This window comes from Buteo buteo, chromosome Z (assembly GCF_964188355.1).
Source record: "Buteo buteo chromosome Z, bButBut1.hap1.1, whole genome shotgun sequence".
Taxonomy (NCBI): Eukaryota; Metazoa; Chordata; class Aves; order Accipitriformes; family Accipitridae; genus Buteo; species Buteo buteo.
Window position 1 is genome coordinate 73,679,502 of NC_134204.1, and position 27,951 is coordinate 73,707,452.

Genomic DNA, 27,951 nt, shown 5'->3' on the forward strand with positions numbered 1-27,951 from the left:
AGCTGCACTTGGTTTTCCCGCCGGCCCGGGGGCTGGGTTGGGGTTGTTCCCTCCCACAGTGGCCCCTGGCTCACACGCACTACTCTTCCCCGGGCACACCGGCACTGCTCTCTCCGCCGCGGCGGAGGCAGCTGCCGCAGCACCCAGGAGCTTCTGCGCACGCTGCGCCGCCGGCCGCCATTTCTCCTCCGCCACCCCTGAGGTAACACTGCCTCCCCGCTGCCGCCGCCGCTCCTGAGGTAACACCGCCTCCCTGCTGCCACCGCCCCTGAGGTAACACCGCCTCCCCGCTGCCGCTACCGCCGCCGCCCCTGAGGTAACGCCGCCTCCCTGCCGCCGCCGCCCCTGAGGTAACGCCGCCTCCCTGCCGCCGCCACCCTGGGAAGGGCTTGGGCAGCCCGAGTCCCCACCCGCCAGCACCGCCCGCTCCCTCCCCCCGCCGGCGAGGGGCGGCGCCGCGCCTGCGCGGCAGCGCCGCTGAGGCCCGCCGCTGGGTGGGCAGGCGGGAAGGGGGCGGGCGCATGCGCGGGGCGGCGGCTGGTGCGGAGGTGAGGCGGGCGCGGGGCTGGGGCGGCGGGCGCTTTCCGTCCCGGGAACTGTCGTCGTCGTCGTCTCCGTGTCCTGTTTGCGGAGGGAAGGAGCTGGGCCCCCTCGCAGCTCGACCCCCAACCGCCTCCCCGAGAGGTGGGTCCTTTCCGAAGTTCGGAGCAGAGCTGGAGGGTGTGAAAGGGGCCTGATCCAGGCTGGGAGCGCGGTGTTCCTGCCGGCGGGCGGGCGGCCGTCGTGTGCCGCGGCTGGCTTTCCTGGAAAGGCTGCGGTGAGAGGGAGTCTCTCGTCAGCCCGTGAGCGTAAGGGAGCAGGGGTGGCTGACGCGCTCTTTCGTCTTCCCTGAAAACTGTGAAGTCACGTGTAGAGCCTCAAACGGCTTCCCCCCTCCGGGCTGGTCAGCGGCTGGCAGGGGATGGCCTAGTGTTCAGCCGGCCTTGAGAAGGAGCCGGAGAAGGGTGCTTTACCCTACCGCTGTGAGGAAGTGCATCTGGACGATCCTACTAGGGACGCTGATGAGAGGAAAAAAAAGTTCAGATACATGGAACAGAACGGTGCCAGAGGCCTGGCGAGTTACAGCTGTGTCAGTGAGGTGGCTGTTACTGCTCCTTAGGTACTCCAGGGGTGTCCCCTCTGGAGTGCTGCAGGCAGAGAGGAAAGGAAGGCTGAGTTCTGGTCATGTGAGGTTTTGTCGAGATCGGTGTGTTTTAGCTTTTAGAGTTTTCCATCCTGGGTTGAATTTGTCGGTAAAACTTTTTTATTTAATGCATTCCTGTGACTGTAGCGTAACTTTTAGGGAAGGTGGAACTTCCTGTTATCTTCTGCAGCCCTATGAAAATAGGGAAGCTCTATCAAAATGGGTAAGTTGCTAGGGAAAATGTTTAAGGATTTGTGTGTACGCGGACACAAATGTCTATGTGTCTATGAAGAATTTTCCATCAACAGATTCTACCAAGTGCTAAACATTCATCTTGTATCGCAACACCCTGCATGTCGCTGTGATGTAAAGGATATATATAGCATTTGTCAGTTTTCTTACACAAGTTGAATGTTGTGCAGGCTCATCATACTTGTGTAGTGAGTAAAGGATATTTGAGGTCTGACTGACTAAAGTTTGTAAAGCGTACCACTTCATTATGTGGAAGGTATGCGTATATGCTTCCTTCTTGAATGAAGTCTACAGTGAAATCTCAGGTGTAGAAGTCAGGTTGTCTCTTGAAGTCTTATTTGGAAACAAAAGAAGATGAGATAATAATGAGCGCAGCTCTGATCTTGTTTTTTTCTATGAAAACTTTTTTTTTAGGTAACGTAAGCATTTCAGTTATACATGAGAGAGGAAGCAGGCATGTCAGCTCTTTGTCCGCCACCATCTCCTGCAGTTGCTAAAACAGAGATCTCTCTGAATGGCGAGTCACCTCTACTAGCTGCCACTTTTGCTTACTGGGACAATATTCTTGGCCCCCGAGTGCGGCATATCTGGGCCCCAAAGACAGAACAGGTACTTCTCAGTGATGGTGAAATAACTTTTCTTGCTAACCACACCCTGAATGGAGAAATACTTCGGAATGCAGAAAGCGGTGCAATAGATGTGAAGTTCTTCGTCTTGGCAGAAAAAAGGGTAATCATTGTGTCATTAATCTTTGATGGAAACTGGAACGGAGACAGAAGCACATATGGACTATCAATTATACTTCCACAAAGTGAACTTGGCTTCTACCTGCCACTTCACAGAGTATGCGTGGATAGGTTAACACATATTATAAGGAAAGGAAGAATATGGATGCATAAGGTAAGTTTATCGTTCATTACTAAAACCAGTTGTCCAGGTTATCTTGAGCAAAAGCAAGAATTAAGATTCTGTGAAACTTGTTATGTAGCAATTCATACACAAAAGCTCAGAGGACGTCGACCTCTAAAAGTATACAATTTTGAACGTTAAAAGTTATCAATATGTCAGCAAATTCAAGGCTGGGGTTTTTAGCCACATGATTTATCCTGGTAATATTATATAACCTATACCAGGCTATCTTGGTGAAACAGGTATCCTGTACAGATCTTAATCTCTGTGAATTTGATATAAATTTTTGCTTTTAAGTGTGTCAATTAGTGTATTTAAACTAGGTAGAATTGTAAATTTACTGTGTTTCAAATCATTGTTTTCACTGTTGAGTTCCAGAAGAGGGAACTGATGCAATTAATGTTGTCATTGTTATTACAGTGTTATTTTTCAAAAAAAGGGTATCAACAAACAGTTTGGCAGGTGTTAAATTGTGTAAAACTAGTGGGAGAACCACAAAAATACATCTTCTTTAGTCCAGATATTTCTACTTTTGAAATTCAAAAAGGAAAACATGCTAGATTTTTCTTAAGAATTGCAACTCTTACTTTTGGATACATTATGGATAATTCCTTATGAAGTGAAAATTGTTATGTATTTTTGTTTAAAATAAATAACTTTCTAACAAGAAAAATTAAAATCTCTGTCGTCTTCATGGAGTACAAGTTGTCTTAGAGCAGTAGATTGCATGTCAGCTGTAATGTGTATGGTGATGCATGTTTGATAAAGTTTTTGTTCCTCTTCTGTTTTGAGACTTCTAGTCAACATACTTTAGACTTCCTTTTTGAGTGCTCTTATCTGAACTAATTAAGATTCCAGAAATAATAAGCTGATGCTAATTTTTGTGGTGGTGTTTCCTTTTTGGTACACGAACAAACTCCATTGATTTTTGCTGTATTGCCTGATGATGGCTGCAGTGTTTTCTGTCACATTGGGTCTTCATACTTCTGGGGTTTATTTTTCAGGGGAAGGATAGGACGTAAAGTTTATTTCTAATATAGTAGAAACACAAATATGTCATTCCTGACCTAGTCTTCTAAAAGCCTGCTGGATGTTAGTGCTTTTGACGTAAGTGATGCTATCTCATGTTCTTGTTTACATTCCTTCTCTGTCGTTTAGTGTCCTTTGTAGTGACTTTTAATGTGAGTGGTCAAATAAGAATTTTCCATCTTCCTTAGCTATAGTAGGTCTTCTGTCTTTTTAGACATTGATCCATATCAGTAAGTTTTCACAGTAGAAATAACCGTCAAGTGGCATTGAGAATGACAAAAAAAATGTTTTCTACTACTTTCCTCAGAAATCAGTCATTAAGTTCTTCATTCTTTTTCAGATATTCTTGAAGCAGATAGGTCAGCTGGGTTAGCTGAGACAGTGATACGTTCTGAAATAGACTTTTATTGTCTGTCTTTTTTTTTTTTTTTTTGTTTTGTTTCTGGAGGAAGATCAAAGGTTCCTGCATATATCTGCAGTTCTGCAGCCATACCTAGAAGAGAGAAAACTGCTTTGAAAATGTAGATTAAACTTTAGGCATGAGCTGTAGAATGATAATACTGAATTAAAACAGGCTCATTTTGTAGTTTGCGTTTTGAGGCAGTTCAGCAACTATGGCTACAACAGAACAAAAAATGTTGAAGTCATATCTGAAAGGAACTGTGTATCTGTTCTGGAATTTCTAATGGTTGTGGTTATCAGCTCTCATGAGTTCTGTGTAGAGCCAGACAACAGTTCCAGCTAGACTGTAGAAGAAGAAACATCACCTCAAGGACTAGGAGAAACATGGAACAGTGTCAGACTGGCAAAGAAAGACAAGCAACTCCAAGCAAGTCATCTATATGGGATTAGAATCCCCTTTTATCTACTTCAATTTTATGTTACAGATGTTTGTCTAATAATTTTGAGCAGTTATATTTCTAAAAAGAAGTGGCTCACACCATTTGTTCAGCCTTATCTTCATGAAGACTGACTTCTTTTAAAGCAAAGGATCATCATTGTCAAGGATGTCCTACTTCACTGACGCTGAACTCAAGGATGGAGTTGCCCCAAAGGAATCTGCCTCGTTCCAGTATTCTTTTTCACAGATGCTTCTTTTAAATGGTTAGACAAGTTTTATTACTGTTCTAGGGCAAGTTACTGTAGCTTGTTCCCTATTCATCTGCTCAGAAAAAGTCATGTAAACTCTTTTCTCACTTGAAGTTGATCAACTTTGAGTAGTTCAGTCACAGGAAACTAATGAGTAATCAATAAAAATGCAATAACCTGCCAGCATCGAGCAAAAGATACCATTAGTTCTCGCAGCATCTTCCATTTTGGGAGTATTATATTGATTGTTCCAGTGATTAATGCCAAATTCTCTTTGTGAATAATAACTTGATTCTGTTGTAAGTTGCAGTTTGAATCCAGTTTGCTACTCAGATGCTGATGAGTCTGTTTTGATAACTTTGTCCAGTCTCTTGTACATTGTCTTTTGTGTATTTTGAGGTTTCATGTCTCCTGTACTTGGTTAAAAAACAATGTTTTGAAGACTTGTCAGTGTCTCAAGATGTGGAAAAAAAAGTCTTGTTTTTCCTACCCTCCCCAAACAAATAATTTTTCTCATTCTGAAGATCTCTCTTTTCTCTTGCTGCATCAGGATCCATCAGTCTGTATCCATTTGAAAATAAAAATCCATACCTAAAGTGGAATTCTGCACTTTAATCTGATAATTTGGCATTTTCTTGATCTGTAATGAAGAAACTTAATGTTTTGTCATTGTCATCACACCCTCCCTTTCTTGCTACTCCTGGCCAAGCATGTGAGAGGTTTGGTAGGGGGCAAAGCAGGGCATGTTGTTCTGTTTAAAATGACATCACTTCCTGCTAATGTCAACTCTGTAAAAGAAAAAAGACTTGAACATCGAAATTTGAATCTATGAAGCGTGACTCCACAGGGAAGAAACTGTACCATTTGACTGTTGTGTGCATACATATATAAACAAATACCAGAGCGTTTATATTTAACTGCTTCTCTTGCTCAGGAGAGGCAAGAACATTTCCAGAAGATTGTGTTGGAAGGCACGGAGAGAATGGAGGATCAGGTAAGGGCCATCTGATTGATGCGTATGGCACACCATCACAAAAGTATTTGACTGCATCTGGTGACTGTAGAAGTTGGTGCTGCTTCTTATTTTTGGGATCCAGGAAGATACTTTGGAGTGGCTGATGACCTGCCATGCACAGGAGGCAAAGTTTCTGAAGATAGGATGATGGAAGCTGTGAACAAGTTGAAGGACAATATATTTCATCACTTTATGGGTAAAACGGAAATCTATGAAGAATATTACCTTTCAGAAAAGGAAAGTCACTTGAACTTGAAGCTCTGTAAAGGTAGTAGCTTCCATAGATTCATGCTCGCCTCCTATCAAGGATGGTTTTTCAATAGGTCGTTACCTTTTCAAGTTACAGAGACATACGGAGTCTGTCATATTGGAATGTGGTTGGAGACCTAACGGATAAGACTGTGCAAAGAATTTGATTTCTGAAACTGTAAATATGAAATTGTCGCTTCAGTTTCTTGTGATAGATAAATCAGATAAGTAATTTTGTGTGTTATTAACTAATATGCCTGTGTTTGGTTTCCTGTCATTGTTAAAACATCAGATTTGAATCTAAAATGCTTAACAGTAATTGCATGTAATATGGTATGATCAAATTATCTCACTCCAAATACTTGTCTGGGCCAATCAAACTGACTGTGAAAATTAGCACTGGACCCTGGAAATACATTTTAGACATGATGTTGAGAAGCAATATGTATGTTTCCAATTCATAATTATTGATGAGCAAAGCCCAAGAAGTCTATGCATCAATTTCCACTCATACCACACTTCCAAACAATAGGAAGTTAAAGATGTTTTGCATGTAATATTGCAAGTTCATGTTAGTAGTAACTTCTAATATTGCACAATGTGCTTTTACTTGAAGCATTTTATTTATTGTGCAGGGCCAGAGCATCATTCCAATGCTGACCGGAGAAGTCATTCCTGTAATGGAACTCCTTTCATCTATGAAATCACACAGTGTTCCAGAAGAAATAGATGTAAGTCCTTGCGTTCTTTGCATTCTGAATAAAAAAGTGGCTTTGGCACTCTGCTTTGGTACTCCCTTTGGTGGACAAAACCCCACAGTTGTCATAAATTCTTGTACACCCCAGTTGTTTCACATCAAGTTCTCCTAAGTAGTGTCAGTAATGGTTTAACATAACTGTTATAGTTTGGTAAATATAACAGTAGTAACAGTGGTTTTTGTGGTCAGCACTTAGCAAAATTGACTGCGTAGGACAATACCGTTTTTAAGAGTGGAGTGGAAAGGCTATTTGATGCATAGCAAAATGAATGGGGAGGTAAATGGTTTTAATGTTGATACTTGTTTCAGTGTGGTTTAGACTTCTCAAGGAGGAAGTAGAAGTGATCTCTCATGTACTGATTTAAAGTATTTTGGACAAGGTTATAGAAAAGAGCCACTGAAAGGAATCTGACTTATGACTGGTGAAGAACATTTAATAATCAAGTAACTTTCTCATTTTCAAAATGCTTTGGCTAAAGTTAGAAGGTCTTTTTAAGGTTGTGCTTTTTTGGACAGTCTTACAACTTAGCTTAAATAGTTCCCAAACAGTTCCTACCTATCATTAAAACCAAAAATCAATTAATTGGAATGTGTTGCAGAAGGTTGTCTAACCTTCTTTTATATTTACTTGCATTTCAGATAAGTGACACGGTACTAAATGATGATGACATTGGGGATAGTTGCCATGAAGGCTTTCTTCTCAAGTAAGAATTTCAGTTTTGATTTATGCTGCAGTAAAACAGTTTAAACTTGTGTGTGTATATGTATGTATATATTTATCTATCTTTATGTGCATGTGAACATGTATTAGATTATTTTTCTTCATAGGAGATGGGAGGATGATATGTATGTGGCTTTTTGAAATTTTTGTCTACAAAATGTGGCAGAAGTTGCTGTCGTTTTAGAAGAATGGCTCTGAGCTGATAGCTGCATCTCTATAGTCACAGAGTCATTTTCTTGATAATAGAATTTCCATCAAATATGATTTTTCTTTGATAATTACGTTTAACTTTATGAGGATATAACTCTTAAGTCTTACATTTTTATGAAATGCCAAAAAAAATGGGTTGTGGTTACTGCCCAAACTATGAATAAGAGTCATTAATGGTATGGCATATAGAAAGGTTATTATTAAATTGTATATTTCTCTTTTTTCACCCTGTTTTTAATGTGGAATTGGAAGTAGTGGCACTTGAGAGCATCTTGGTCTCTTCCTGTGGGAAAGCATATTTCATAGATTTTAATTGATGTTCCATTACCTTTCAGAACATCTCTGGTGTAACCGCATTCGTTTATGTAGTGCCTAGTGCCATCTATTAATACAGCGTCACATATGCTTTCAGTACTACAGAAATTCATGTGCTAAATTAACTAATTCTTCACAATAATGTAGTATTTAGTTCCATAGAGAATTTGGGAAATAATGAAGTGACTGTTACGGAGTGTATTATTGTAAACAACTAGAGCCATTGATCCTACAATGATGAGCTATTCTTATAACAGATGGAGATTTATTGGGCAGGTAGTAGCCGGTAGGGTGTCAGGTTAATCTCTTGTGCTGCTGCTTCTCCCTGGAAATTTTGCCCGGAAAAGAATAACGTGGCGATTCGTGTGAAGGGTCCAAATGTCTGCTTTTTAGCTTATCTGCAAAGCTTATTAGCTCATCTAGGTTCAGATTTCAAGTCTTAAATATAATGTTGTATGGATTTATACATGTCATTGAATAAAAATTGGATTGAACTAAGTTAACTGCCATATTAACAATACCAACCTCTAAAATAAGTAGATATGCTTTCTTAGTAACTTCTAAATGGAATTAAACATCTATTTCTGCCCCAAAGAAAGAACTCATAGGTATTCAGATGACCTTAAATTTAAATCTTAGAATATACTGGATAAGAGAAATAGTAGCAGGTCACTATAAAGTCCACCTGTAGGATTTCAGAGTCTGAGTGTAGCTATTATAGTCCTTATCAATTAGAGGTGTTTATTAGAACTGGTTAATCACATACAATTCATCCTTCAGTAAGATAGTATAAATGTACTTTTGTATATTCACAGGTATTGGAGAAATTTTTTAATACTACCTGGACTATCTAGGGTATCTAGACTTTTTGAAGCTGTCAGCCAGGTGCTAGTTTGAGAAAGTACAGGGGGAAAGGGAGGATGAGGATAAGAAACCTCAACAGAAGTTTCTTAAGGACAAGTTCAGAGTTGTCAAGGTTAGTCCAGCTATATTTACTGCAGCCTTCAAGTTTAAGGGAGACTAAATCAGACCTGTGTGCTGTTGGCAACTCACAAGACAAGATCATTCAGCTTCAAGCATGCCTGTGTATGTTTTGAGGGACACAAGCTTGTGACATGCTCTTGCCCATGTAGTTAGCAAGAGTAGAACAGTTTACCTGCCAGGTCTCCCAAAATGGGTTTCTGACCCACAGTTTCAGAAAACTGGGACAACCATGGAATACGTCTTCTGTATAGATGCTTTTGCATCCTTCATTATTAGTATGTCTTCTGTTACTTTAGATGAGTTATTTTATACAGGTTCTGTAATACAGTTAGATAGTAGCAATAGACAGTTTTTGTTTGCTCTGTAACTGGTGTTTGGAGATATTGAGTGACAGTCTTTTTATTCATCAAAATGAAAACGTAGATACTATTGAACTTTTGGATTTCAGCAGTAACCTACACAGCTGTGTGAGGCCCTATGGGTATGGGCCTATATTTATACTAGAAGCACTTCATTTTTCTTATGAAGTTGATAATTGTTTTATTTGAAAAGTCTGATTAAATGTATTAACCTATGTTTCTTTTTATTTGCAGTGCAATTAGTTCACACCTGCAGACCTGTGGTTGTTCTGTAGTTGTAGGAAGCAGCGCAGAAAAAGTTAATAAGGTAATGCACTTTCTAATAAACCAAATTTAAATGCTGTTAGGAGTGTTAGTGTGTTATTTGGAACAAGGTTTATCTATAAGCATACTTGAGGTTGAAGAAGGACAGAATACTGTTGTCTGGTTGTCTTACTTCATCTGATTCATCTAGCAGTTGATAATTCTGCCTGAAAATTGCCTTATCAGTTGTATTCTGGCAACTATAAGAAAACCAATGTATTTAATTTAATTGATACTCTATATAAACAAGTAAATTAGTCTGAGCTTTTTGTTAGCTACAATACACAAATTGAAGAGGTCTGAACTGGCTTCCTCAGTTCAGCTATGTCAGTGGGTATTTTCCATGTATTCTTAAGAAATTAGTATCTGCATAATTTTTCTTAACGCTGGGGAATAAATGTACTTCTGCATCATGAACTGCTCATGTTTTGTGGAACCTCAAAGCTGCTGAGCCTGTAGTCACACACACAAACATGTTGAACAGGCAAGCTTACCAGGACTTCAAACCATTCCAGCAATTCCAGTATATTTTTTCATCATAGCTGTATTTGTGTTGACTTCATCTTCAGTCTGTTTAAAACTTAATTGGTAAGTAAGTGTACAGTTCAGCTGGTAGATCTTAAATTAGGTTTGACTCATTGTCCTGGTTTCAGCTGGGATAGAGTTGTCTTTCTAGTAGCTGGTATAGTCCTGTGGTTTTGAGTTAGATATGAGAAGAATGTTGATAACACACTGATGTTTTCAGTTGTTGCTAAGTAATGTTTAGTCTAAAGTCAAGGATATTTCAGCTTCTGATGCCCAGCCAGCAAGAAGGCCAGAGGGGCACAAGAAGTTGGGAGGGAAGACAGCCAGGGCAGCTGACCCAAACTGGCCAATGGGGTATTCCATACCATGTGACGTCATGCCCAGTATATAAACTGAGGGAAGGGGCAGGGTGGGGATCACCGCTCAGAGACTAACTGGGCATCAATTGGCGGGTGGTGAGCAATTGCATTGTGCGTCATTTGTATATTCCAATCCTTTTATTATTACTATTGTCACTTTATTAGTGTTAGCATTATTAGTTTCTTCTTTTCTGTTCTATTAAACCATTCTTATCTCAACCTAGGAGTTTAACTTCTTTTTCTGATTTTCTCCCCCATCCCACTGGGCAGGGCGGGGAAGGGAAGTGAGCGGCTGCATGGTGCTTAGTTGCTGGCTGGGGTTAAACCATGACACTCGTCTTTCCAGAAGAACCAGAAAGAGGCAAAGTCCAGATCTAAACCCCTGAAAACGTGTCCTCTAAAAGCAAAACACTCAGTGTGTCATACTGGCTGGAGCACATCAGGGATGATGTTTAGGAGCTTTCAGGTCTAGAAAAAATAAGCAGCATTAGCTGTACCTCTTAAAAGGGAAGAGTGTATACATAATTATGGTCTATTTGGGAGGAAAAAAAGGTCACTCTTGGAAGCTATCATTTCAGAACAAGAAAATAATTACATTTTTGTGTCAGACTTTTTTTTCCCATGCTGTTAGTAACTCTCTTGTAGCTTGTTATGAAATATTTAATTTGAACCAGTATGAAACTATCACCTGCCCTGCTTTTCCTCTAATGTTTTAGTGTAAATGGAGAGTTTCTTGATGCTTATTTTAAACTTACCCAGTATGTGAGGGAAAAATTCAAATGAGGATGTTTTCCTTATTCAGAATTGTCCAAGTACTTTTTTTGTATACAGCTTTTTGATTATACCAAAATGCTAGTTTCAGATAAACTGAAGGCAGCTCCTGGAAGAGATACACTTGTGTTTACTGTCCATTGAAATATTTCTTAAGCATATTTCCTTTTAGTGTACTGCAATGCATCAGCATTTTGTTTAGAGAGATTTCCCTTTAACTTGCATTTAGTTAGGGTGTTACTCCATCCCTTCTAATAAAAAAACTGAAGTTAATTTTCAGTTAGGATATTCAGAGATAAATCATGAAGGAAATGTTTTCTTTGAGAGTAGATGTATTTCACTAAATCAATTGCCTCTCTACGTTCACAGCTGTGTCCTTTTAATAAACCTCTTTGATTCAGAATATCCCTCCAACTGGGAATGAAAAGAAAGGTTTCATAAAAGTGCAATCCTAGAGCCTTCAGGTATTAGGCACCACCACACTTAATGACTATACCAATACTGCTGTGAGGGTAAGGTTCTGTGTAGTTATGTAGCATTACAAGTTTTCAATTCACACTGGGGCCTCTGGGCCATACAATAACAATAGTCCTATGTCCTGAGACCATGACAAAGGTCCTACAGTGGTACCTGTGGAGAAGAAGTATATTCAGAAAACGTCATTTTGTGATAAGGAATTGTTATAAATTTCGACCACAACAGATTACAACCCAATTGTAATTTATTGATTATAGCAAGTAGAATATGAGCAAAAACAGCGCTGGATGGCAGGGGAGTCTGCGCTCCGCCAACTGCCGTGAAAAGCAGTTCAAACAGTCCCTTCTTATACATCTTTACTTCCGTGCTCATGAAGTAGTGGAGATACTCTGCGCATGCTTCAGTTATTGATAGGAGTTCGTTTTCTGCCTCCTGGGGTCGTTGAGGGGATAAGAAGTCTTCCTCCCTTGTCCCATAGTCGACCCTTTATCCATATGTCCTTATGGGTCATTTGTCATGTTTCTGTAGGTTCCTGGAACATCTGGCGGTTATCTTATCTTGCACAAGCGGTATCCGGTGGTTGTTTTAGTTTGCGTAAGCGGTTTCATATCCTTTACGGTGCGACCTTTACATTGGGCTTAACATAAATCTTAATAAACAATACCATACTCCATAGTTTCTCACAATCCCCCCTTTTTCTTTTTATTCTATTATTGTTTATTAAATGCTGCTTTCATTCTCGGTGCTGCAAGCAAACCTTTTTCCACAATCCCTGCATTTATCATAACATTCGCAATGTAGTTTCTCACAACTACAATAGTCACGTCGCATATCGCATTCACAATAATCTTCATCCTCATCAGTAGGTACACTCTTATATTTTATTTTAGATTCTGTAGTTAAAATAAGCAATTTAGCTATGTCAAACCGTTCTCTAATAAAGTGTAAAATATAGCGTAATATACAAGGCCCAAATATAAGTCCCAAGATCAACATAATAAGCGGTCCTGCTAAAGCAGACAACAAAGTGGTTAACCAAGGTGAAACATTAAACCAATTTTCATACCACGACCTGCCCGTCTCACGATCCTTCTTACGTTGATCTAACCTTTTCCGGAGTTCAGACATGGCGTCTTGGACTACTCCCGTATGATCAGCGAAAGAACAACATTCCTCATTGAGAGCTACACATAATCCTCCTTCTTTTAAAAATAGTAGATCCAATCCCCTTCTATTTTGCAGCACTACTTCTGATAAGGACTTTATTGAAGTGGCTAAATTTTGGATAGATTGTTCTATTTTCGCTAAATCCTCATCTACAGCCATCTGCAAATTTTGTAATTCTTGACCTTTTACTAGAGAGGCTATACCTGTACCTACTCCAACTCCGCCCGTTATCAACAACGTAGCTAGGGTTACCACTGTAAGTGGTTCTCGCTTATGTCTGTTCAGGTCTCCTTCAAAATGGTGTACTATCTCCTCAGAGGTGTGATAGATCAAACGAGGAACAATAACTACCTGTATACAAAACTGAGATTGATTAAACACGTTTAGGGATAAGCAAGGTGTTACTCCGATGTCTGAACAAACCCATTTAGCTCCTGATGTCGGGATAGCCCATTTGTCATTGTTGTGTGTTTTTATGTTGGTGCGAGTGACTGTTGTATTGCACAAAGGCTGATATTTTTCGGGAACTGTACCTATACATTTTCCTTGACCTGTCACGGATTGAATAGTAATTCCTTGAGTATGGTTCCTCTGGTCATCCCATGGACATTCTCGTGGGTTTTGACTATTGGACCATTGAATCCTACCTAGTTTTCCAATTGCCTCGAAATATGGTGGTCTAACATTGTAACATAACCAGCATTCCTTAGTTAAATTTGGTTTGCTTTCATTAAGAGCGTGATAGGAGGCTTTCATTAGATTCCATAAGGGGTCTTTGGGTTCTGACAACTCTGGACCCCTGGATAAGGAGAATTCAGTCACAGTGTCTTTAGTTGTTTTTGATAGGGAGTTTAAAGAATCGGTGGTGATAATTGTGGGGCCAACTTTTTCTTTTTCTTTAGAGAAAGTGGGTGGATTTAGGACCAGATTTGGTCCTATTGGCAAAAGGTCATGAGGAAGCTTTTCTTTAACAACTTTAAAATAGCTTCCTCTATCCGCCCCTGTTTCCCAAAATCTGATTCCCCAAATTCGTCCAAGTAACCATGTGTCATCTTGGGGTTCTCTTATAGTAATCTCAACTCTAGGACATTGTGGGGGTTTACAGCCTGGGGGTCCCCGAGTTATGTCTATGTATTTGTCTCCTTCTGTTTTCCAGTCTGAAGCAATAGTTTCACAACCCCAATATGCACAAAAATATTCGCCTGGATGATTGCAATAACTTTTGCCAGGGTTACTTGCTGGGCATATGTAAAATGGTATTTCCTCGGCCTTAAACCTCACACCAAGGCGGCCTCCGCGGCCCCCCCGGCCATAATTCTCCTTGAATTGCTCAATAGGTATCAGAGAAGTTATAGACACAGAAAAGTTCCATTTTCCTGGACCGGTCTGAGTTTGAATTAATTTTGATTCTTGAAAGTTATACAATTTCCAGACCATAGGTTCATGTGGGTTTCCTGCCATTGTGGGTAGGACTAACATGCTAAAGGTGCACAAGAAAAAGGGTACTGTGAGATGGTTTTGTTTCTTATTAAACTTTATGCTCTTACCAGTCCTGGGGGAGTTCAGCCAAGGTCGTTTGCGCATTCCAAGTTGTAGGCTCTTTCCTCTGGTAGGTTCTCCTCTGCCTCGCCCGTCGACTGGGTTGCAGCCAGCCACGGGGGTTGCCATCTTCTCGGCAGCAGGAGTCCCTGGTGGGAATATGCCTGTTGCACTTGGTTAATCGGTGAACATAAGCAGGCCAGGCCTTGGCCTTTACCATATGTCCGTTGCACCTTATGGCTTTTACTTCCCGTCTACATTGGACTGTGACAATATCAATTACGAATGGTACTCGTTCCTGAGGGTGATAGCAATAATACTCAGGGTTTATTCCGAATGCAAAATAAAACCACTGTTCAGGAGTCCAATCCGGAAATTTGTTTCCAAATCGTTTTAGGGCCCAATCAGTCAGGTGCCTCTCGCTTTTATAGCAAGAGCTACAAACTCCTCGAGGAGGAGTTCCCCTCTCACAGTGTGTCCACCATTTTTCCTGACACTTTTTGCACTTAAAACATATAAATGGATAGCACTCACAGTTAGGCTTCTCACACTTTACCTTCACGTCAGAGGTATAGGTGGCAGAAGTTGAGGTGACTTTCAAGTAACAAAATTTTGGTAGATTAACTTTCAACGGACAAGCCCAAAAGACTTCAGGCTGGGTCATATACTGAGCAGACATAAATTTAACACACCCCTTTTCCACACTTAACTATTTTCCACAGATAATATACAATCAAAGAACCAACCAATGCAAACAATATTCCTATTACACACTGTATACCAAAAGGTAGATTTAAAAAATACTGAAAAACAGTTTGTATCATTACTTATCGTCTTAACACAAGCTTGGTGTCTCCGGGTGAACTAACAATCTTCCACTGTGGAGGAGTTACTGGTCCTTTAACACGACTGGCATGTGTCCATCCGCACTCTGCAGTGCGGATAGCTGTCTCTGTGGTGAGTAGAACAAGGTAAGGTCCCTCCCAATTGGGTTTTAGGGTTTCTTCTTTCCACGCTTTAACCAATATCCAGTCCCCAGGTTTAAGATTATGAATCTTTAAGTCCAACGGGGGTCGTTGCACAATCAGTCCATGTTCCCAAAGCTTGTTACGATGTTCTGCTAATTGTGAAACATATTCATTAATCACACGGTCTCGAATTAAAACATTTGTCTGTGGACTTTCAATTCTATAGGGCATTCCATACACCATTTCAAATGCTGATATTCCCGCGTCTGCTCGGGGTCTGGTTCTAAGAATTAATAGTGCCATGGGTAGGCACTTAATCCATGATAATTTAGTTTCTATCATTAATTTAGTCAAAATAGTTTTGATTTCTCCATTCATCCTTTCAACTTTTCCCGAACTTTGTGGATGCCGTGGTGTATGGTATTCCCACTTAATACCCAAACTTTCTGTTAAATCTCTAACAATTTTTGACACAAAATGTGTTCCTCTGTCCGAGTCGATTACCTCAGGTACTCCATATCGAGGTATAATGTGTTCAAGTAACACTTTAGTAACTTGGTTAGCAGTTGCCCTAGAGGTAGAAAAAGCCTCAACATAATGCGTTAAATGATCCACCATTACTAATAAATATTTGTAGCGCCCTACTTTGGGTAGTTCAGTAAAATCCACTTGTATGTGTGAAAAGGGTCTATATGCTGGGGAACGCCCTCCAAAAGGTTTTTGTCTCATGCTGCTTCGATTAACCTTTTGACAGGTCTCACAGGCTGCCGTGACTGCTTTTGCTATGTTATATACGCCTATACAGGCAAACTGTTGATTGAAATGATCAACTAACGCCTGGGTTCCCCAGTGTGTTTTACTGTGTATTTTCGAAAATATTTCGAGTGCTATGCCCTTCGGCAAGACTTCTCTCCCATCTGGCAATATGTACTTACCATCCTGTTCCTTAGCCCCCATTTGTTCTAGTTTTCCCTTTTCTGCAGGCTCAAAACTCAAATTTTTACTAACAGGTATTTGTCGCATAGTCAAAACCGTACTATAATTGCCTGCCACTCGTTTCGCTTCTGTATCAGCTGCATTATTTCCCCTAACTTGATAACTTGTACCTCGCTGGTGTCCCTTTATATGTACAACTGCTATTTTATTCGGCACTTTTAATGCCCCCAGAACTCGCCAAATTAATTCCGGGTGTATCAGTTCTTTTCCCTGTGAGTTAACGAATCCTCTTTCTTCCCATATTTTTCCAAAGGTGTGTACTACTCCAAACGCATAGCGGGAGTCTGTATATATAGTTCCATCCTTTCCCTTCAGTGACATTAATGCTTTCCACAATGCATACAGCTCACAGGCCTGAGCCGACCAGCTGGCACTCAGGGGGCCTGATTCAATTGTCTTAAATTCTCCTTTTTCTAACTTAACGATAGCATATCCGGACAATCGTTTACCTTCCACTATTCGTGATGACCCATCTATAAATAGCACTTCTCCACATTGTAGTTCTTCTTCTTCTAAGTCTGGCCTAATGCGTGTCTGTTGTTCAATTGTTTGAAAACAATCGTGCAGTAGTTCATTACCTTCTCCTGGGTACAAAAATTCAGCGGGGTTAACTGCTCCAATAGTTTTCAAAGATAGTTTAGGGGATTCTATAAGTATTCCCTCATACTTTAATAATCGGCTATCTGTAAGCCATTTTTCCGCTTTTTGTTGTAACACTCCCCTGATGTTATGAGGCGCATATAAGACAACTTCTCCATTAAAGGTAATGCGATTTGTTTCCTCAAGTAATAAGGCAGCAGCCACAATGATTTGTAAACAACTCGGCCAACCCCTGCTCACAGGGTCCAACAGCTTTGATAGGTATGCCACCGGTTTCTTTTGTCCGGCCCATTCCTGAGTTAATACTCCGAATGCCGTTCCTTCATGTATATTAACAAATAAATGGAATGGCCGCTTTAAATCTGGGAGGCTTAAAACCGGTGCTTGGCTTAGCTCTCTTTTGAGACTGGCAAACTGTTCTTGATCCTGAGGGGTCCACTTGGGTATTTTGTCTTTAGACAGTTGTTCATATAAAAATTTAACTTTAAAACTGTAATTCTCTATCCATTGCCTACAATACCCAAATAATCCTAATGCCTGCCGAATTTGCCTCTTAGTGACAGGCATAGATAATTCCAGAATTCCTTTAATGCGCTCTGGATCCAATATCTTCTTGCCGTTAAACAAATAATGCCCTAAATATTTCACTTTTTCCTCCACAAATTGTAACTTTTCCTGTGATACCCGTAGTCCTTTTTGTGCAAGAAAATTTAGGAGTCGGATACTCTCTTTTCTTACATGCTCCCTATTATTCCCTGCTATGAGCATATCATCTACATACTGTAACAATATGTTTCCCGTTTGTACCTGGTATTCTTTTAAGAGCTCTTCCAGGGCTTGTCCAAACAGATTAGGGGACTCAGTGTACCCTTGGGGGAGCACGGTCCATCTTAATTGCTGTCTACGGCCTGTCTCTGGGTCTTCCCATTCAAAGGCAAAATAATTTCGGCATTCTTCCGCCAGTGGACAGGCCCAAAAGGCATCTTTTAAATCTACCACACTATACCAGGAGTTATGGGGTCCTAGCTTGCTTAGCAGTGTGTATGGATTTGCTACTACAGGAAACCGGGTGACAGTTCTTTTGTTTATTTCTCTTAAATCATGTACGAGCCGATATTTCCCATTTGGTTTCTTTACAGGCAGAATGGGGGTGTTAAAGGGTGACATACAAGGCTCTAGGATTCCTTGTGCTAACAATCGATCAATTTCTGGTTTTAATCCCCTTCGTCCTTCTAGAGATATTGGATATTGTTTTACCCTCACAGGTATGTGGGGTTCAGAAATTTGGACTTTAATCGGTGGGATTTCCAGTCTACTAATTGTGTCCGGAGAGTACCAGACATCGGGGTCAATTTGTTTTTGATCTTCTGCAGTCAAAGGGTAAGTAGACACCGTTAGTTTTTGATTTTTCACTTTAATTTCTAATTGCAATTCAACAATTAAATCTCGCCCTAGCAGATTAAATTCTGCTTCAGGGACGAGCAAGAGTTCACCTATTCCAAATTTATTTTCGGTTTCGAATACCACATCTTTGATTTTGCTTACTTTAAAGGGTTCCCCTTTCGCCCCAATTACTTGTACTTTTTCAGGGGAAACCTTACATCCCTCAGGTATTTGCCTAATAGTCGATTTTTCAACCCCAGTGTCTACTAAAAAGGTGAACTCTTGTTTATGGGGACCTATTTTTAATTTTATCAAGGGCTCATGATGACTCCGGTCCCCTAGGATATAGAGCCCCTGACTTTCCTATTCCGTTTTTAATACTTCCTCATCCCTGATCCTTTCTCTGCAATTCCTCTGTATATGTCCCTTCTTTCCACAGTAAAAACAACATCCCTGTTCCTTTTTTATTACTACTTTCCCTTGTTTCATTCCAACAGGTCTGTGTTCACCGGTCCACCCCTTGCGATCCTCTCTGACTGCTGCTACCATCATCTTTACTTGCCGCTTGCTGCTCTCCTCTTCTCGCCTCACGTAGACTTTCTGAGCTTCCCTTAACAATTCATCCAAGCCTCTATCCTGCCAGTCTTCTAACTTTTCAATCTTCTTCCTGATATCTTCCCATGATTTTGCCACAAACTGAGTTTTAAGGAGTGCTTGTCCTAGAGGGTTGTCTGGATTTACCCCAGAATATAGCTGAAGGGCTTTCCTCAGTCGCTCCAGCCACTCAGTAGGGCTCTCATCTTTCTTTTGCATTTCGTTAAATGCTTTATTGATATTCTGGCCACGGGGTACTGCTTCTCTAATTCCCTGAATTACTATAGTTCTCAGGTCCTGCATATGAGTTCTATGCACCGGGTCCTGATTATCCCAATTAGGTCTTTGAAGTGGCCATTTAATGTCTGCTTGGGGTCCCTGAACATGTTGAGCATCCCACAGTCTCATTCCTGCTCGCCTAATCATATCTCTTTCCTCGGTAGTAAATAATTGACCAAGGATAGATTGCATTTCATCCCAAGTGTAAAGGCTTGGTCCCAGAAATTGATCTAATCTTTCTGCCACTCCGAGTGGGTCCTCAATTAAGTTTCCCATCTCGGTTCTTTTAAAATCTCGTAAGTCAGCCGAGTTTAGGGGTACGGAAATATATCCAATCACGGGTTGAGGTCCCCCCATGGGCATTTCCCTTAGGGGGTACATCTGAGCTGCCCCTTTTTGACTTCTAGTCACACATCTAGGAGTAGGAGGAGGGGAAGACTCTTGTTCTAACTCTAATGGAGGAGTGGGCGCTCTGGGGACCTCTGGAGAGGCTGCGGGGGCAGGAGGGGGAACGTAAGGGGGGGGGGTTAGAAGGGTTTCGTCTAACCCTTCCTTCTTTTTCTTTTGTTTGGTTTTTATTTCATTTAGCGGATAAAGTCTAGCTCCTGGTCTTTCTAGCCATACTTCCGCATATTGACTCTCCTCTGGGTTAAGGGGTCTTTTATTATTGACCCAGAGGTTTAACTGCTGTCTTACCCAATCTTCTTCTGACCCGTAGACCGGCCAAAAGATTTCTTTAGAAATCTTCTTCCCTCCCCATATCTTAGTACAATATTTTATCATTTTCTGCTTATCTTTCCCTAGGGTTCGAGGGAGATATCTCCAATTGTCTAAGAGATATGCCAGAGGGGTATTCTTAGGTACTGTGGGTACCCTTCCCATGGGAGTCGAAGGCTTGCTGCCCTTCGCCCCCATCTTCTGGAATATCCACAAACACACACTCACTCGCTCCTCTTGTTCCTGGCCCAGTCCCTCGCGGGAGATGGGAAACGCAGTACTTAAGAGTCCACACTCGCTTGGTTCAGTATGTTGAACCTCTCATTTGCTATATTCCAGGAAACCCAACCCCGCCCGAACGGCAAGCCCGCGAACAAATTCGCAATATACTTACGCGCCCTGCGTCTTCGTCCGGACTTCCGTGCACAGAATTTTTATGGGATTTTACCGGTTCTTTTTTGCTCACTATCCTAAAATTTAGGTTCGTCGGTAAGGTTGAAGTAAGCTGTTGGTCGCGGGGCCGCGGAGTATCGCGGGGCGCCTCCCCGGAGGACCAAAGCCCACCGTTCCTTATCCGAGTCACGGCACCAGATTGTTATAAATTTCGACCACAACAGATTACAACCCAATTGTAATTTATTGATTATAGCAAGTAGAATATAAGCAAAACCAGCGCTGGACGGCAGGGGAATCTGCGCTCCGCCAACTGCCGTGAAAAGCAGTTCAAACAGTCCCTTCTTATACATCTTTACTTCCGTGCTCGTGAAGTAGTGGAGATACTCTGCGCATGCTTCAGTTATTGATAGGAGTTCGTTTTCTGCCTCCTGGGGTCGTTGAGGGGATAAGAAGTCTTCCTCCCTTGTCCCATAGTCGACCCTTTATCCATATGTCCTTATGGGTCATTTGTCATGTTTCTGTAGGTTCCTGGAACATCTGGCGGTTATCTTATCTTGCACAAGCGGTATCCGGTGGTTGTTTTAGTTTGCGTAAGCGGTTTCATATCCTTTACGGTGCGACCTTTACATTGGGCTTAACATAAATCTTAATAAACAATACCATACTCCATAGTTTCTCACAGAATGGTTTTGTATATTGGGCTTTTCTGTCTGATTATGTTTTTAATTGTGATGTGCTAATTATTGAGCTCTGGTTTATTTTGTAAGACTGAAACCTTCCTTTGAGGGAAATCCATTTTAATTCTCAAAGTTGATGCCCTTTTTGATATATGTATGTATGTATCTGTGTGTATTGCTTCAGTGTGAAATAAAAATTAAGACCAGTGGTCCTGCTGAGAATATTATATATTAATTGTAGACTATAAATATTATGTATTTTATAGTATGTAGGGCTTCTTGCTGCAGTGTAATTGTCCTGGGTTCAGCTGGGATGGAGTTAATTTTTACAGGAACCTGGGAGGTGGGGGGCATAGCCGGGGCAGCTGACCTGAACTAGCCAAGGAGCTATTCCATACCATGTGCCATTATGCTCAGTATATATATAGGGAGCGGGCAGGGGGTGGATCCTTCTTTCGGTGGGGGAAGTGGCGGAGCGTCGGGTCCCGGGTGGTGAACAGTTGCACTGTGCATCACTCTTGTTGTATACTCGTTCATTAGTACCGTTGTTGTTGTTGTAATTTCTTTGTGTTGTCCCAGTAAACTGCCTTTATCTCAGCCCTCGAGGTTCCAGGGTTTTTTTCCCTTTCCTCTCCTCCGTCTTCCCCCATCCCACCGGAGGGGGGCGGGAGGAGTGAGCAAGCGGCCGCGGGGTTCTTTGTTACCGGCTGGGCTGAAACCACGACAGTAATATAATAGCCTTTTTAAAAATTCAAGGCGCCTTTAGTAAACCTGTGTTTTGAAATAAGCACTTCATGATGCTTTATAAAAATTGGGGGGGGGGGGGGTGCATTGTTTCATGTGTATTGGCAGTGATGGTAAACCACCTCTGATGAAATAGACAGTAAATGCTGATACTGAAAAATAATCACAAGCAACAGGGGAACCAAAGAGAAGAAAATTCTCAGTTCTTAGCTGAAATCAGCTAACCACAGTTAATAGGTATTGTTTCAGGGATGTAAGATTTGCACATATTTGAGTTAGCATAATAGGGGAAATGTTAAAGGCTTAAGTGGTTATAAAAAGCTTATAGTTCATAAAATAATTAATTAAAAGGCTTTATGGTCTAAATGGTTATGATTATGTAAAATAATGTATTGATAAGCTAGACACTATAGGAAAAAAAACAATCTGGAAAAATGTGAGTCTCAAGATACATCCGGGGTAAATTTCATAAATTCTACACGGGTTCTTATCAGCAGTGTGCTCTTTGTGTCACAGTGCAACTGTTCTGAAGTAATTGCTTTCTTTATGGCATACTTTAGCTTTCCTTAAAGTAAAAAAACATCTGTTGCATCTTGCTGAAGTGGCAAAAAGCATTAGTGAGAAACTAGGTTGTCATTGTTAGGTACTGCACAAACACATTGTGCAAGGATAGAGCCTTCTCAAACACCTTACAGACACAGGTAGGACTCCACAGGTTAAGACTGAAAGATTAGCAGAATGCATGATTACTTGTAGCTGTAGTAGCACAGGAGTTTGAAAATGGATAATGAAGTACCTTTGTTGCTCTTAAGGGAGAGTTTGAGGAAATAAGCATGGATACTTATTTAGGAAATCGACTGTGCCTGAATGAATAAAGAGGCTTAAAAGGCTAGGAAAGTAATCACAGTAATTCATGTTTATGTAATAGGAAGAGGCAGTAGAAGGCAAAAGTGATTTGTTCTATGTAGTTGGCTAAAAAACAAACTTTGCCAAAAAGTGTTGGATTTTTTCTTTATTTGACAAGAAGTTGGAGTAATATGACTTGCAGCTTAATAATTGAAGTATGTTACTGTTCTGTGACCTTGGTAAAGTTTTGGCTTTTCTAATAAGCATGGTGAACTTCTTTGTTCATAATTTGAAATGCCTAATATATTCTAATCAGAAATTCCATTTGAAGATCAGTTCATTCCTTACATTTTCATGTTTTTCAAAACTGTTCTTTTTAATGCAGATTGTGAGAACGTTGTGTCTGTTTCTTACGCCGTCAGAGCGGAAGTGTTCCAGACTCTGTAGAAATGAGTCTTCTTTCAAATACGAGTCAGGACTTTTTGTTCAAGGCTTACTCAAAGTAAGTAAGCTTAGGGTAGTTCTATTCTTCTGTAGTTTAAGAACTTTCTTTGATGTGTGTATGCGTGTGCATATAATATGCACACACATACATAGATGTTCAAAGAAATACGTGATCTTCCCTTGATTCCTTTCTGGCACTATCACTTTCCTTGTAACTATTTGCATGTTAAAATTCCAAGCAAGTCTTTTCTCTAACACATCTACTTCTTGAGTATTGTTCCTGTACTTTGAGGTACAATAATAATACTCTTTTGCCTCCTTGGGGCTAGAATCCCAAAAGGCATTAAATTTTTGTGTTGTACCAAAACCAAAAAAAAAAAACCAGTCCATCCATCCTACAGTTTCCAAGTATTTTGAATAGAAAAATAATACTTTTTGCTCTAGCAAGCAGTCTAAACTTACCAGATAAATATAATACTGTAGTGTTAATGGGCTCATGAAGCAGATGATGCAATACTATAATATACAGGTTACCTCAGTACCTGTTTTCACGATTATATTAAGGGAAACATCCAGTATGAGGGACTTTTTACTGGGCTACAACCACCAGTTCTGTCAAACAAAACGTGTCTAAATAAATGTGATTTAAAATTTAGGCATGATGCTTTAATACTGTTTTGTTCCAGTGTAGCTTTGGTTTTTTTTAAAAAGTAACTAGAAGAATAATTTTTTTTTCACTAAAACAGGATGCAACAGGAAGCTTTGTGTTGCCTTTCCGTCAAGTAATGTATGCCCCATATCCTACTACACATATAGACGTAGATGTCAATACAGTGAAGCAGATGCCCCCTTGTCATGAACACATCTATAACCAACGACGATACATGAGATCCGAGCTGACAGCATTTTGGAGAGCTAATTCAGATGAAGAAATGTCTCAAGATCATATTATCCACACAGATGAGAGTTTCACGCCTGATTTGTATGTACTTCTCTGTCACATCTCTCAGAAGTTACTTGATTTGGGACAAGAGAGTAAAGTAGTACAAAGTGTACTTTCTAATAAAGTACATGAGTTTTTTTGTTTTTAATAAGCTTCTTCAGCTCCAGTACTTGCATTTGTTTTGGAGGAATTTACCAGTTCCATCAGTAGTTTCATTGCATTAAATATTACTGAAACTCATTTTCAGTGATACATCTGACCATGTTATCTTAATTTTGTTGCCTGTTTTAAATAGGTGTATAACAGGCCTAGGTGTATTTGACAGGGCCCAATGGCTTTCCTGGGTTTAGTTAATAACATCTGAAAGTTTTGCTTTAAAATTCTGGATTAGCTTTAAAAATAGCAGTATTATAAATCACTAAAATTTTGAATTCACTTTTAATTTCTGACAGATTGTAAACAGTAATGCTGTTGCTGTGCACAACTGCTGGACAGTTAGTGTCCAAGACATTACCTCACATGTTTGTTTGCTTTCTTTTCTATAGAAATGTCTTTCAAGATATCCTGCATCGAGATACATTAGTAAAAGCCTTCCTGGATCAGGTAATTGTTGCTTTTTCAGAAAGAACAAGAACTAAAGTTCAGTGCTTTGAGCCCTAGTAACAGATAATTTAACATGAAGATAATTTGTTGGCTTGGTAGCTCTTTTTCATACTAGCGCTATGATTCTTCTCTGCATAACTAGAGAGAAAAATACTTGTGTTATTTGTAGTATAATACTGAAATTCCTTACATATGAAAAACAATGCACATTTTCTGTTGCTGTGCAACAGTCTCTACAGTTACGTATTGAGAAAGCTACCTGATGGAGATTAATTTCATATAATTTTAAAAAGGAAAATAATACTTTATCCAAACAGAATTGTAAAACAGCTTAATTTATTGCATCTGAGCAGTTAGAAAACTAAGAAAGAATGTTGAGTATATCTATAAATATGCTGTTAATATGCCTGCTTTGCTATAATTAAGGATATGTATGTGTGTATGCAATGTTTCTTTATATTCGACATTCTTAAAATGATACTTGAATTTCCATGTCTACTTAATTTTTTGGTATAATTTTTAATAGATCTTCCATCTGAAGCCTGGCTTGTCTCTAAGGAGTACTTTCCTTGCACAATTTCTACTAGTCCTTCACAGAAAAGCCTTAACTTTAATAAAATACGTAGAGGATGACACGTAAGTGAACAGATAATAGAAAGCAGGTGTTGAGAAACTTCCTCTGTTCGTTCTTACAACACCTTTTTTATTTTCTTACAGGCAAAAAGGAAAAAAACCTTTTAAGTCTCTCCGTAGTTTAAAGGTAGATCTTGACTTAACAGCAGAGGGCGATCTTAACATAATAATGGCTTTGGCTGAGAAGATTAAACCAGGTCTACATTCCTTTATCTTTGGGAAGCCGTTCTACACTAGTGTACAAGAACGCGATGTGCTCATGACGTTTTAAAGTTCTCCACCGCTGACGTGTAATATTGCAGTCTTGCATGGTACGAAAAGAAATCTGCTAGTGTGACCACCACACTTGTGACAATCATTGACTTGATTGAGGATGGAGCATTAGGAGCACAGTGACACTACAGTCTGTCTGAAGCAGGAGGGGATCTTGTTAGAGGCAATATCAGCTTAACGAGAGAAGTGTGATTTTAATGAGTCCATCTCTTATGTGTGTTTTAACAATAAATGTTACCAGAGGTTCCCTTGCCATATAGGCTTAGTAGATAAATTTGAAAAAGTTTTGGTGTATGATAAAGGGAAGCATTTTAGTTTTCTTTCCTGAGAGACTTCCTTAAGGTGCATGTCAGTTTTTCCCAGTTCTGCTGTGTCAGTATATTTAGTGTTTCCACAGAAAACAATACATATGTCCTCTCTAATCATGGAGTAATCATGGAGGTTGCAGAATAGGGGCCCTCCAGGCATTTCAGAGAGGTTTTAAAAGTGTTTGTTCTTATGTATGTGGTACAAATCTGAAATATGTCTTCCCTCATCTCCCTTTTTAACACTACTGTCTCCTCCATTTAGAGCATTAAAAGTGTTTGGGATTTTTAATATACTACAAATTGCTATTCTTGTGTGCAAACTGTTGACTATGAGCAGCTTAAATAGCAGCACTCTACTTGTGGGAACTGGGTCATTATTTAAGCAGCTTTCTGCATGTAAGTGCCAACCAGGATACTCTGTCACAGATTGTTGGGCCATCCCGCAGTGAAGTGTTCAATGATCCAGCATAATTGAGCTCTTTCAAAACACAAAGCAGAAAATTTGTGTCATTCAGCAGCAGTTGTCAGTCTTTCTGTCTGTAAACTGCTGCTGTTTTTTCCATTGTCAGTTAGAATAAGGTTCAGATTAAAGTATTAGACCTTCCCGAAGAACACAATGGTGATAGCCAAACTAAAAGATAAAACAGTTGGTTTTTTTTTTTTTTTGCATTGCCATTAATATATTTAGTAATCCTTAATTCAGAGGTGAGCACAGCTATGAACTAATGTGATTAGCATTTTCCTAAGTGAATTCTAGTGAATAATCTTGCTCATCTTCTTAGTTCATCTTAGCACATCTCCAGCTTTGCTTTGCTTGAAAATAAAAACACGTTTTCTATTTGTATGCCTCAACCTTTCCTTCTTAGTAGCATGTAGAGCAGTGTGGTGTCAGGTTATCCACACCCATTTTTTTGAGTTCTGATGCACGGTTGGTGTGTGTTATATTTAAATCAGTGGTACATCTGTACTGCATGTTGTTGTATTACTTTTCTTTTTGGACAAACACAGGAATATATTTGTATTGTGGTAGCATAACCTCATAACTTAATATTCATTGTGAAAGAGCTGCACTTGTGATTAAAGAAGCCACGGTTGCTTTATTGCCAAAATTGTCCTTGGCAAACAGGTTTCTGTTTTCAAGATAGCTTTTTAGTGTCTCTTTCATGCAGCGAGGCGTTGGAAGTTACCAAAAGTTAGATTCACAGCTTCTCCTGAAATGTGCAATACTCAGATTTTAAAAGGAATACTGTCCTTTTTTATTTAGATGTCCAGAATTCCCTTACACTTCCTGAAAGACAAGGATTCACAATTAATTTGGGGCTGTTTAGTCTAGAAAAGAGGAGGCTGAGGGGAGACCCTATCGCTCTCTACAACTACCTGAAAGGGGGCTGTAGTGAGGTGGGTGCTGGTCTCTTCTGTCAGGTGGCTGGAGATAGGACAAGAGGAAATGGCCTCAAGCTGAGGCAAGGGAGATTTAGGTTAGATATTAGGAAAAATTTTTTTACTGAGAGGGTGGTCAAACATTGGAATGAGCTGCCCAGGGAAGTGGTTGAGTCGCCATCCCTGGAAATATTCAAAAAGCAAGTGGACACGGTACTTCAGGACATGGTTTAGTGGGCATGGTTGATGGTTGGACTCGATGATCTTGAAGGTCTTTTCCAACCTAAATGATTCTATGATTCTAAATATTTAGTGCTTCTGAAAGACATGGAATTGAGCCCCACTGCACACCATTTTTGTGAATGAGCATCATCAGCATTACCTGGTTGAATATGTAATTACATTTTGTGGAGCCGTTTTTTTTCTGCACATGCATGTAGGACTCTTGCAATGAGCTCAGTGCTTCACAAAAAGAACTTGTCAGAATTATGCTGACATAAGTTACTTGCGCTGAGATTCTTTTGTCTTCCTACCATTGTTGATCCATTAGAAAAGAGCCTGATTGTGCTAAGTTTTTACTCTCATGTCTAAGATTGTGGAAAAAAATGTAAAGACTGCTGAAACTTCTAATGTAGAAGTTGTGGTGAAGGCTAAAGAAGAGCTTTAAATGTGTTGCTGAAATTAATCAATTCACGTTGATAGCCATTGGAAACTTAGCATTGACACTACTAACAGTAAAGTTCTGTTTACTAAAGATCCTGTCACTTTTTGAAATTACTAAATGCTGGAAACTTTCTCAGTTGCTACTTTTGTTGCACAACTGTCACAATTGCACTGTCAGAACTGCAGAATGTATGGTGAAGTAAATTATTAAATGCGTCTGCATGTTGTATTGTAAATCTTGCTCAGGAACAAAGTGTTCTAATAAAATCCATGCACAATTTTTTACTTTAA

At 40.0% G+C, this 27,951-nt stretch overlaps 1 protein-coding gene across 5 annotated transcripts; it reads left to right on the forward strand.

Annotated features, from left to right (window-relative positions):
• Window positions 1–27,951, forward strand: C9orf72 (C9orf72-SMCR8 complex subunit). Of its 5 annotated transcripts, none has more exons than XM_075019560.1 (11): window positions 1–316; window positions 1,850–2,335; window positions 5,397–5,456; window positions 6,362–6,457; window positions 7,123–7,187; window positions 9,307–9,379; window positions 22,799–22,915; window positions 23,604–23,839; window positions 24,346–24,403; window positions 24,930–25,039; window positions 25,121–27,951. In XM_075019560.1, the coding sequence occupies exons 2-11, from the start codon at window positions 1,874–1,876 to the stop codon at window positions 25,305–25,307; spliced, it is 1,464 nt and encodes a 487-aa protein (XP_074875661.1). In that variant the 5' UTR covers window positions 1–316; window positions 1,850–1,873; the 3' UTR covers window positions 25,308–27,951. The 5 variants fall into 5 exon arrangements, with proteins under 5 accessions (XP_074875661.1, XP_074875659.1, XP_074875658.1 ...); XM_075019558.1 differs by lacking the exon at window positions 1–316 and adding an exon at window positions 516–548; XM_075019557.1 differs by lacking the exon at window positions 1–316 and adding an exon at window positions 528–684.

What these genes read in the sequence shown, in the direction of transcription:
- C9orf72 (XM_075019560.1), top strand. Translation starts at nt 1,874, where the DNA reads ATGAGAGAGGAAGCAGGCATGTCAGCTCTTTGTCCGCCACCATCTCCT. An exon ending in GCGCAGAAAAAGTTAATAAG is followed by an intron (nt 9,380 to 22,798) that starts GTAATGCACTTT and finishes TTTTTAATGCAG; the next exon opens with ATTGTGAGAACGTTGTGTCT. An exon ending in TAAAAGCCTTCCTGGATCAG is followed by an intron (nt 24,404 to 24,929) that starts GTAATTGTTGCT and finishes AATTTTTAATAG; the next exon opens with ATCTTCCATCTGAAGCCTGG.